Source organism: Pleurodeles waltl, chromosome 3_1 (assembly GCF_031143425.1).
Source record: "Pleurodeles waltl isolate 20211129_DDA chromosome 3_1, aPleWal1.hap1.20221129, whole genome shotgun sequence".
NCBI lineage: Eukaryota > Metazoa > Chordata > Amphibia > Caudata > Salamandridae > Pleurodeles > Pleurodeles waltl.
The window spans coordinates 571,586,622-571,599,162 of record NC_090440.1 but is presented as its reverse complement, the minus strand read 5'-3'; the positions used below and the strand labels follow the sequence as shown (position 1 = coordinate 571,599,162).

At 41.0% G+C, this 12,541-nt stretch overlaps 1 protein-coding gene across 1 annotated transcript in view; it reads right to left on the bottom strand.

The window, feature by feature from the left end:
- The window catches only part of PTPN5 (protein tyrosine phosphatase non-receptor type 5), a 556,863-nt gene that overhangs the window by 34,972 nt on the left and 509,350 nt on the right, over nt 1–12,541 (bottom strand). Inside the window, exons 9-10 of the mRNA XM_069223005.1 lie at nt 7,237–7,374; nt 6,110–6,220 (exon numbers count right to left, since the gene is read on the bottom strand). Coding sequence (XP_069079106.1) covers nt 6,110–6,220; nt 7,237–7,374 — 249 coding nt within the window. The remainder of the gene's footprint in view (nt 1–6,109; nt 6,221–7,236; nt 7,375–12,541) is intronic.

The window sequence follows — 12,541 nt, the reverse complement described above, 5'->3', positions numbered from 1 at the left end:
CTAACTGTTGACTACATTTTTTATGTTCCTCTGGGAGATACTGGAGCAGTTCTTCCTTGTTGTCCCAGGGAGTGCGGTCAGAGCTTGAGAGTTGGCAATACACCAGTGGTGGGCAGCTTGTGCTGCAACTCTTTTTCCTGCAGCGTCTATTCTTTTGTTCTCCTTATCTAGAGGTGGGGTGTCTCTAGTGGCTTGGGAGTTAGCATTCTTGTGTGCTGTGGTGGCAACTAGTGAGCCTGGTGGCAGCTGCCCTTTAATGAAAATAGGATCAGATGGTGCAGGTTTATAGTTGTATCTACCCTAGGTGTCACAACCCCAGCCCTAGTCCTAATAACAGTCTTTAAATATTTCATTGGTATGCAGAACCATACCTTTTAACATAGGTAGGTACTGGGGAGCCCTGTGTGTTGTGGACAGCATTTGGAAGACAAAGTCATTCCCTAGGGGCTCTTTATATTGTGAAAAAAAGCAGCCGTAGCTGTAACCTCTTGATAAGAGGTAGCATCCTCAGGGGGAGAATGGCATGCAGGATAGAGGTCAGGATCCGTGTCAACATGGGGATCGGTGTCATAGGTGTCATAGGTGTCCCAGGGATCATCTCCTTATGGTCTCCCAAGCCCACCAGTATCTGATTGTGGTGACTGACCCCTGTGGTGAAATATCTAGTGGGTCCCCTGGAGTAGGTGGTGTTGAAGGAGAGTCTGGTAATGGTGGAGGTGGAAGTGGGGGTGAAGATCGTGGAGGTGGATGTGGGGAGGGACGTGGAAGGGGTGCAGGACCATTCACCTTATCCATACTCTTTCTTTTAGGAGGGACTGGCATGCCCAATACTCCTTCAAGGGTGACTTTACTTTTCAGTGGTGGAGGAGAGGAAGCTCTGGCAAAGATCTGTCCAGTCCCAACATGAATGTGGGTCTTTTTCTGATAAGTGTCTAATTTTTCCTGCAGCTTGTGCAGGATCAGTTCAATCTGTGGATCCGTAGCAGACTTGGAGCTCGATTTCGATGTTTTTCGGCTCTTAAGCTTACGGGTCTGAAGCTTTTGGCTAGGACGTGGAAGATGCAGTCAGTGTGGGGGTGGTCAAAGATGGCTGTCGTCATTTGCCAGCTTGGCACTGAAAGTCAGGACAGTGCTGATTGCTGGTCTCGGTCCAAGGAGGCTAATGCTGAAGGTTTCAGCTTCAAATGTGCTTTCAGGCCTGGGCCCGAGGGCAGAGCGTCCGTATTGGTTTTCCAGTGCAAACATGGTTAGACAGCAATGGTGGACCAGGCACCTCAGGTTCTGCGACCAGAAGTGTTGTAGGTTTTTTGGTCATCTTGGGCTGGAGGGCAGGGGTGGGTGGCAGGGGGTGCCACACTCACAGGTTGAGCTTGTGTAATTACTTCCATTTTGAGATCAACCTCAAGCTCGAAGCCAGAGCATTCATCGACAGAAAAGGCCTCCTCTTTCACTGATGGCTGCTGCTTGGCGTGCTCCTCACCAAATATGCCAAGACTGATATCGGTGGCCGTGTAAGACATCTCAAGATAACATTTTCTAGAATTACAAAGTGTCTTTTTGGATCGGAAAGACTTGCACGCATTGCAGTTGACTTCTTTATGCTCTGGGGACAAGTTGCACACAGAGTGCTGGGCCATGCAAGGGTACTTCCCATTGCAACACAGGCAGAACCGAAAAGGCGTGCATTCTACCAACAGTTAGGCATTGTTGGAAACTGAGATGGAGTTAGAAGGTGGGTCCCAAAGGCTGGTGGCCGAATGTTGTTAAACCGGTGAGGCTGTTACTGCAGATGGGAAAATGCTAATGTAAACAATATTGACAGAAGGGATTGGAAGTGGAACCGAAGATCGAACCATAACAGAGTCGAAAATGAAGTGAAGGCACACACATCCAAATCCGATGTTGGAGAGAAAATAATTTAACAATGTAGTCAATGCCCATGACCATTATCACCAAGAGGAGGAGCCACTCTACCTCATGACTCAAAAGGCTTCTTTGAAGAAAAACAACTTCCACAACTCCAGACTCAACACTAGATGGCAGGAGTATGCAGCGCATGTGTATCTACAGCCACACATGCCTTGAACAATATGTGGGGGGATGCCCCGGTGGGCACCGGGGCACCTACTTTAAACATAAAAACGTTTTTTTTAAAAAGGAAAGGAATAATAAATGAGCAGCAAGAGCCACTCATTCATTATGTACTGCTTCAGAGAATGAGAGCCATATAATGCCCTGGGAGAACTTTTTACTTATAATATTTTGAGCCTGGTGGTGCCCCTACAAGGGACGGAGGCACCAGCATGCATTTCTGTAATATTGTGGAGAAGCTGCAGGGAGTGCAGCAGCCTCCCAGGCACATCTTTTTTTAAAACACACAGTAAGTCTCCTGGGCCATTAAATCCATGACTCCAGGAAAACTTACCATATTTATTTTAAAGCATTCCAAGCTGGAGCTGTATGCTATTCCACTGGAGTGAAGGAACTGCTTGTGGTTGGTTCTATTACTGCACTTTGTAGCCTGAACAATGGTAAAAAAAAGACCCAAAACTATTTTGCTTTTTTTTAAAAGGCTTTATTCATAGAAATATATGATAATCCCTTTTATTAAACATTGCAACGTGTGAATTTATATAATGTACATTTGAATACAATTATTGCTGACTTCTTAACAAAGACAATATGTCCACTTTATGTTAGGGGTGGGCAATGAATTTCGCTCTGCCGGTGGAGTTTGCGGAGTTTAGCCCACTCTGTGTCCCATACAGAGCTCACAGTTCCAAAAAACTTTGTGAAGTGGCACAGAGCCAAGTTTTTCCTCTCTTGTGGCTCGCCAAAGTTAGATTGGCGAGAGCAAGAAAAATCACATGCTACACCACCTCCCAGCGAGATTTTGCAATGCGGGTGGTCGCAGCAGGTCGCTACTGCTTGCTTTGAGAAACCTGACGCTCACGTTGAGGAAGATGCTGCTTGGTTAGCAAATCTACTCAAGCAGCAGAAAGAAGCAGCACCTTCTTGCGCTGTGCATTTTGCCATTTGCTCTGATTTTACAGCTCGGGACAAACTAGCGACACTAAAAAGCACGAGCAGCACGACTTACCACATTCCGCCACTCGTGGAACTCTGCGGAGTGTTGAGGGTTTTTTCCAGCACTTTGCAAAGTTCTGCATATCAGAAATCCACAAACTCCACCCAGGCCTTCTTTATATATGCTAGTATGCTGATCTCCTGATGAGCAAATAGGCCCACTTTTTTTATTTTGCTGTTCTGACCCTTTCACAAATTTAGTAGGTCTGCTGTACCTAAAATGACACCCTTTATTTTATAGTCATCCATGTACAGCCTCAGTGGTTGGGTGCAGGGGCTATCTGCAGGCCATGTGATGGGGTGGGTAGGGCACCCATTGGGTGTTAGATGCAGGGCCTGGCTGCAGGCTCTGTGCTGGCCACACCCTATGCCTAGCCACACACTGGGCACAGTGATGTACATCATACTTTATGTTAAAAAAATAGAAATTCAATATAAAATCAAAGGTCAAAGTTTTGTTGTAATTAGGAATTGTGATAATATGTTACTTTACACTAAAAAATATTAGCAATTCACTGAAAAAAACAATGGTTTAAGGGATGTTATACTTTGGTGAAAATGTCAGGTACATCTAAATAATATAAAAACAATGATGACAGCCACTGGGTAGTGATAGTCCCTTTTCCCTGAAGAAAGGCTCTGGGATGCCTGGAATGCTTTGGATTGGAGCGTAAATTATGTTGTTGCACGTTCCTACATAAATTTTGTTGATGGATTGAATTAATTGTTTTGTATTTCTGAATTCATCACTGAAAGTTACAACTTTATTTCTACAGTAAATGTGTTAGAACTAAAACCTTCGAAGAACTTTTCCTTTTTCTACCTGTAGATTCTTTATAGATAGGGTTATCCCAAGGCAAGTTCGCAGCAAGTCTGTACACCAGTCATATATACACGAGTCATATATACAGCATCCTTTACAGTTAATCACTATTATTAAACATTGTAAGAATATATTGAATTTAAAATTAGGAATTATAAAAATATCTTAATTTATATTACAAAGACATTAGAAACTCACCAAAAAAACAAAGGTTAAAGGGTTGTTATACTTAGGTGAACATAACAGTTAAAACATACCATTTTAAATTAATAAAACCACTGAAATTCACCAGTTATAAGTCAAGTAACAATAGTTCATGCACTAAGGACCTAAGAAACTATAGCTCACGCCCTCACCATGTACTGCCAATTCCTTCTGATATTTACAACACTTATGACATGTTTAATGACATCATTGATAACATCACTGCAACATCTGAAATTATATCATTAATATCAACGCTGTGCATGGTGGAAGCGCGAGTTACAGTTACTTTAGGTACCAGTTATAGGTATGTGAGATAACCATAGCTGGTGAATTTCATTGGTTTTGTTTGTTTAAAACAAATATTTTAACTAACATTTTCACCTACTACCTCCATTTAATCTTTGTTTTATATATATTACGCCCAGTTAAATTCAGGTAAAGAAACTAAGGGCTATCTATACTGAAGGCTGCCTTTCCTTGATACAGTACTCCTCTATGGTGGAGAAGTGTCACCCCCCCCCCCCCCCCAGCAGCCCCACCTGTAAACTTTTACTATAAAACAATAATAAACCATGTTTTTTATTGTTTTATAGTAAAACGGTGGGGCCATGGGGCTGTGACAAGCACGAAGGGGGAGTGCACAACCCTCTCCCTCGGTCAGCAGCCAGAGATTTTCACTCTGCCTTGAGGCGCCCTGGCTGGGCACTCCGTCCAATCCTAACACGGCTTTCATGCTGCCAACAGCATGAAATCAGCTTTAGGACTGGACCCAGGGCAGGCTGAGAGCCTATAGTTGAGGAGGCGAGTGGATAATTGGTGCGACGCATAAGGTACGTTTTTTTTTTTTTTTTTAAATGTTGTTTCTCCCACCCCCACTCCTGCTGTGCGCCACGCCGCCCTGCTCCTTTTCCCTCCCACGAGCTGCCACTGTGGGTAGCAACAGAGCCTTCATTACGGAACTTCTTTAGTTTCTATGACAGAAAACATAGAACTATAAAAAAGCATTCATACCTTCCGACCTTTGAAACAAAAAGAGGACTGTAGTGGATATCCTTTAATTTCTATTTAGCAAAAAAATAATACCCGATCCTTATAGCACTGATTAGAAGCTGCCAGGATGGAAGGGCGAGTGGGGGAAATGAAAGGCCCAAGGGGGTGTCAGAGAAGAGCAATGAGGAGCACACCAGTGAAAGAGGTGGAATGAGCAGCAAGAAGAACGCGGCAGGAACGAGGAGCACACAGAAGAAAGCAGGCAGGGCAGGAGGGAGAACAAGAGGGAGAAGCAAGTGGGAGAAACAAAGAGAACACAAGGGAAATATTGTAAAGGGAATTGAAAAACAAAATGGGGTCGGGGCCGGTGAAATAAATAGGAAGACACATAGCAGAGAGGAGCTGAATGGAACCAGCAGCAGAGGCTTATAATTGTACAGCAGTCCCTCATGCATTTCAAGGGATGTACTATCCTGGAGGCAGAAAGGTAAATCCCAACAGTAACAGGTGGGAGGGAAACACTCTGTTGGTTGAACCAAGATATGATTGACAGAGTCTCAAGCCAGTTGCTAAAAGAGGCTGGTCAAGAAATCCAGTGGGTGAAAGGGGGGAACAGGGAGCCTCAAAGCCGTCTTTAAGTATAATAATAAAAGCAAAATGTATGTTTCACAGCAGCGCTGTTAACCCAGACTTAATGATGCAGTTAAACATTATTAAGTACACGCATAAATACATACATTATTACACTAAGCTATGTGAACCCAAGAATGTAAGGTATAAATTGGGGTTAAAGATGAACATGTAAGTCCAATAGCTGCAGTGTGTACTATCCTATTATGGTGCGACATTTTCTTTTCGAAATACTGTACTCAACAAAGTAAAAATATTGATCTATTCTATCTTTTTGATGTAAAGGAACAATATCAGTAAGTCCTGTCATAGGAGTCCTAAACTTAGAAATCATGACTCTACAAGGAGGCACACCGAAAGCGATGATCTCACCTTTAAGGTAATAAGTCTTAACATGTAGTCATCTGTGTGTATCAGCTTGTTGATGGTGACCTCTAGGCCCTCATAGGTCGCTTTTTCTTCTGGCCAGTATTCTGTGCATTTCTGTAAAAAACAATAACTTTATTAATCTGGTGGACTAGTGGCCAGCAATTCATCTTTTAAGCACAGATGCCATTTTTGAACCATAACTCTCACACTTCGGATACGATTGTAACCCTAGAAAGTCATAGCTGCCCTAAGCATGACATAAACACCATCACCATGCGCCGACTGTTGGAACAGAGCAGTAGGGATGCTGGGTCAAGTGAGTTAAATGCTCGCCCCTGATATCTCCTATGATCTCCAAGTCACGGATAGGAATCGTAGTAAGGCCAATTCAGCATTCCTGCTGTGGTAAGTAAAACGAGTGGCATTAATCTGGATTATAATAGCACCTGAAGCGCAGAAGCCTTCTATTACACAGAGCTACAGTAGAATATGTCCTGCTATTATTTTTTAACTTACTGTTTATGCGGACATCTCTTAGTAGTAGGTGCATTATAATGCTTTGTAATGTTTGCATTTTGTTTCAAAACATATTAGTTAAGGGATGTGGCAATAAAATGCTGCGCGGGTCAGTGCCTCCACCGCTGTGAGTTTTTTATGCTGCTCTCCCCATCTGTTGCTATGCTTTAACCCAGTTTTATCATTTTAGAATGATTCTATGAAGAATCAGGATCTAACTGGGTAATCATCTCAAGATTAGCGCGCTGCTCTATACTTTGGCTACCCTTGCGCCTTAATTGTTACAAACATGCTTAACCCAGAGTCTCTGAATCCTGCCCTCTTTCTGCTGCATGTGCACCACTGGACCCATTCGCAAAGGCATTTATAAGTCTGTGAAGCAGTACTACAAGTGAGAAGCGTTGCACGTGTTCATTGTGCAGACTCCATGCAATAAATACAAATAATTATTTGTCTCCATTTCTACATAGAAAATAATCTGCCACAGAAAAGTTAATGATGAGCTGTAATTCATGAGATTTATTTGCATGTTATTTGCTGTGCAGTATTACACACTTCTCACAATTCAAGGGTCTTTAAATTATGCACACATAATAGCACATATTAAGCATTACCTCATTTACTTCCTCTATGTTGGTGATCATTACAATGATGTGAGTATGTTGTTGCCAAACCATTCTCCAGAAATCACCGACAGTGTTAACAGTTGGCCCCTGAGTGGCAATGTACTCCTTCTCCTTCTCTTCGTAGCCCTTTTAAAAAACAGTAAAACATGACAGTCTTTTGAAAATGTGCATGACCAGTATTTCTACCGCGAGACAGCAGTCATGTAAGGCATCTGCAAATTCATTTTGTGATTTTCGAATGCACAATTTCTGGAAACTCTGGAAAGTTGCAAACCAGCATTCACTTATAGCGTATCTCATTTTTTTTTTTACCACAGGCCCAAAGACAACCTCACCACTATTTGGCTACACCCACAAAAAGTAACATTATATCATACAAGCTAGTCACAAATTGTTGTACTCTAGTTCATTAGTTTTGTGGTAGTTTAAGTAGTGCATTGTAGCTTAAATGGCTTGTTTGTATGGCTCAAGCTCTTGCTTTGTTGCGCAAGCTCACATCAAGAGTACATGCATTTCATGTTGCTATGTTGCTTTTTTAGGGTCGAGCCTGCGAGTGCATGCGCTTGTGTCTTCTAAGCAAGACCCTATTGTGTTCAGTAAAGGGCTTGAAGCCCGCCTGTCGCTCACCATTTGTTGGTTTACGTGGCACTCTTCTTTACAGCGTCGTAATTCATCAAGGCACATTTGGTAACATTTTCGTACTTCTGCGTGGAGCAGGGATGACGCACTAATTGATTTCAGCTTAATTAGTGGCCTTTCTCTTCTCCCAACGTGATCGAGTTACTATTTTGGCCTACCTTTCAGTGCCCCGCAAACATAAGGCTTTGTGACTGGCAAAAACGTGCCCAGCAGGACAAACAAAATTGAAAGGTTTTATTTTTTTAAAGCTAACTTTATTTTATTTTGTTAAGTCGTCTTTTTTCTCAGTTTCCACTTTTTTTATGTTTTTGCTCGTGGGCGCTGTTGTCAAAAGATGACAATTACCTTGTTCAAAATAAGCAAGACATATTGCATTGTAAATGTTTGTAATTTACTGCTGTGTGGCCCGCGCTGTTGTCCCGCTTTGGTTGCTAATTCTCCATTGGGCTTCTGATACACAGGAAAGGCTGCAACGTTGAGGAAGAATACCAAGACTTTTCAGATTTTGGAGCCACAGCGTACTCAGTACAATCACGCAGTTAATCGGCTTCTTTTCTTCTTCGAAACCAACACATGGTTTCCTCCTGTACTTCCTGGAGCCCACACAGCCCAACTCCCTAATTTCAGCTTTGTGTACTCAACCATATTTCAGCACTTGTGAAATCCAGTGAGCTTGCACATTATGCATCAGTGGTATATTGTGGATCTGCCTGTCCTGCAATTAACCATATATGTGCCATGAGGCACATATTTCCTACTGGCACTATTCATCCAGTACTGAACTGCCTATACTACAATTATCTGCTTCTGTGCCACAATCGTACATTGAAATGCCTAATTTGCATGTTGCTTTGGAAATGTTAAGTTTATAGCAACTAGTTTTAAAGTTTAGAACATTTGTTTTGAGTGGCTTCAAGTGTATTTGGCAATACTTATTTATTGGGTGAATTTTCCTGTCTTTGAACTTTTCTTGCCTTATCAATTCTTTATTGGATGTTAGCATTTTAATTGTTTTTTTCCTGCAAAGATTCCTAACAATTTAGTCCAGCTCTCACCAGCTCTCCAACACACTGGCACTCCTTTGATTAAGTAAAATGCTTAGCTGAGATGTTTTGAGAACTGTTTGATTGTAGTTGGAGCAGATGACCTCGAACCTAAAAAAAGGCTGCTATTTTGTTTGGTCATTTTTGCAATGTAGGGCTATACGTTTTTGATAATTTACCTGTAGCTGTTGCAACATCCAGACAATTTGGAGATTGGAATGAGTATTCAGAAGCTATTTCAAGATTTAGATCTCGATGGAGGGGTTACTCTGACATGACAGTGACGGAAATCCTGCCAGACGAAATCTAAATCCCTTAGGAAACAATGGGATTTAGATTTGGACGGACAGGATATCTGTCACCATTGTGATAGAATAACCCCCTCCGCCAAGGTCTTAAATCAGGCCCTCAGATTCAAATTCTCAGAACAAACAGACGTACAAAGCCATTTAGTATTTCTTAACGGTCCGAAACGCTATTTCGGACTGCTAAGAAATGCTAAATTGGCTTTTTAGATATACAAAGCCTGTTAGCAAGTCGCAAATAGGGATTACCTCTTTGTGATTCCTATTCAAATGTACTAAGCATTTCCTAAATGCACTTTGGGCATTAGGAAATGCAATTACCATCGACTCCAGGTCAAAAGTAACCATGTGCAATTTAAAGAAAAAGCACCGATAGATGATTTTTTAAAAGTGCAATAGAGCACACACATGCCCCTAGGACATATGTGTGCTTTACATGTGCACCACTGTTTTTGGCGTGCATCACGGGGGGCCTTTTGCCTATGGTCATCCTTGGTTTTGCATACCCATTGCTATTTTGGAAATGTCCCATTGCAACAAAAGGCATGGGATTTCTTAACTGTGATTATCCTAATAGCAATTTCTCTTTGTAAAACTCAATGGTGTACCTTGTTATTTCTGGGGCATAAACATCACCTGAAAGCACTTTAATTGTGGGCATAGTGGGCATGACCAAATCCAATTGCCCTAGCTTCCAATGCTTTGATTACACCCCACTTGAACATCTGTTTGAAATCATAATTTTGAACTTATGTAATTTTTCAGGGGTATGATATAAACTTAGAAAAGATGCATGCAGTTGAAGAGAGGTGAAAGTGAAATGTCAATTTCAGACCAGGCTGATGGTAGAAGTGTTATCCGATGATGTAAAATCAAGTTTCATGTAAATTTTTCCAATCTATGGTCTAATTGAAGTGAGGTATTAGTAACGTTCTCCTATTTATTGATAAATTACTTTCTGCAAAATGGTTATGAATCAAATGCGGGTGATTTTGAAAATATCATTTATAGAAATTGTTCTTAAAAAAACCCTAATTTGTATGTATTAAAAAATGCATGGGTAAGATCTTTCACCCACTTTGGTTTTGTCTATTCTCAGGGAGCAAATTCATTGGTTATTACAAAATGTTTGATGGACCCAATATTAACTTCTTTCCATACTCTGAAAATGTCTTCCTCTGTAGTGAATCCTACTTCATTTTAATGGGATAACAGGAGTTAGCTTAGCCTTTGGCTTGCAGACTCTTCCCCCCGTCACCTAGTGACTTTTAACCTACTTAGCTTGCTCTGTCTTAGCACATTTAATTATGTATTTCTTCTAAAATGGCTGCCTTGTTTAGAGTTAGGCCACTTGTTATGAGTTACATTATCAGTGTCACTGCGCTAAGGCGTCAAGAACAAGCACCAAAGACAAACAAACAGTAGTTGTTCACACTTAGGGATTTTCCCTCTCCATACTTTCGAGGGATTGTTTATATTAATTGCCATCCCAAGCATGTCTGTTATCTATTGTTTGGGAACACACCTACGTCAGGGGTCCTTGAAGATCTGTATAAATACATTGCACTTTAGACAGATAATCAGAGGGGTTCCGACCAGAGGGCATCGCCACCATCACTGACATCGATGCTGCATTGGCAGATTAGGTTTAACAAACCCAGCTCTCCTTTAGGTAGGAGGTTAGGCCTTTCACATTAGGGTATTAGGGCATATTACATCTCGTATGTCTTTTCTATGCATTGCAAGATGGTGGGGGTCTTTGTAATAATGACTCTCGTCTTCACAATTCCGTTACTTGCATTATTCATTATCCTAGTCATTGCAGCCCATGCAACTTATCGCAAATTGCAGTTATATTGAATAAAAACTATTGAAACTTAACAGCATCTTTGTAATTGCCTGTGTTTGTATGAGACATGATATATGTGTGAGAAAGGGGTAATCTCCGTTTAACCACGACACTCCCTGAGATGTCTTACTCTCGAGTCCATGCGTAAAGGCTGCCACAAATCACCTTTTATTATTGTGTTTCTGGTGAGGTGCTGCTAGTGAGCCGGTAAGGTTAGGACAACAGTTGCGACTTGTTGTAGGAAAGACGTAGTCACCTACAAACAAAAGTACTGTCATCCTTTAACCAGCAGTCTTGCCTAGAGCGAGAGTCCAAACTAAGACACCTCAAGTGGAAAACATAAATTTTTGCAACGTTTCATTACAGCATGTATTTTGGGTAACACAATCGCCCTTCCTTTATATTCGTTTGGAAGATATAAATGCTAATTGTTGGTTTTTAACTGTGCCAAGTTATTTTATTGAAGGAATTTCAAGGTATAGTGGAGAAAGCAAATACACATTTTCGACAAAGCTCTTCTGAGTATAATAGAGACTGGAAGGTACTGACAGCTACCCATTAGTTTAATACCCTTGCTAATAGTGATTTGAACCTGTTATTTTATAACATATCCAATGCCTGCCTTTTGAAATAAAACCACATCATCTGCATACAGTTTTAGTTTAGACATCCCTTTGAGAGGCAAGCGTAAACACAAAGCTGAACCTAGAGCTACTGTAAATGGCTATATGAGTAAATCATAAAAGATTGTAGATCGAGAACATCCTAGGCATACTCCCTTCATGATGAGTACTGATCATATATTTTTAGAATTTATAGTAATTGCAGAAAATACTGCAATATATAATTTTTTTTATCAACCATGTGAGGCATGATGGGAAACCATATTTGATTATGTATTAAATAAACACTGCAACCCCACAAGGAAAAAAGCCCAGCATCAAGCAGTATTATAGCAGCAAGACCTTTTTTGGACTTAAAACAAACTGATAGTGTCTATCAGATAATGTGTACTGTATTTGTGGCTATGTTTGTTTTAGGTTGGTAGAAAGATGACTCTCTGTGTGACCCTCTTGGTCTTAGTAAACTACGTGCCATTTTTGGTTTAAAGGTAGTGGAGGCTTCCCCCCAATAAGGAGATAATTGAACAATGCCCTAAGAAGGCTTAATAATTGTGCTGCAAACTTTTATAGACTTCTGCATGGAGGCCATCATCCTCACTTGATTTTCCATTCTTTAAGTTCATAATTATTTTTATTATTTCTCCTTTCAAGGTAGGCAATATAAGCGCTCATTCTGCTCTTCTAAAAATAGAACTAAGTCCAAGTGATAAACCCTTTTATAGTGCATTAAAAAATTATCAGCCATTTCTTACGGAGCCTTGCTTAATTGACAATTTTACAGATTCATGATTTCTGAATCTAATTTCGGACTTTTATTTTCAATGGCCATCGATG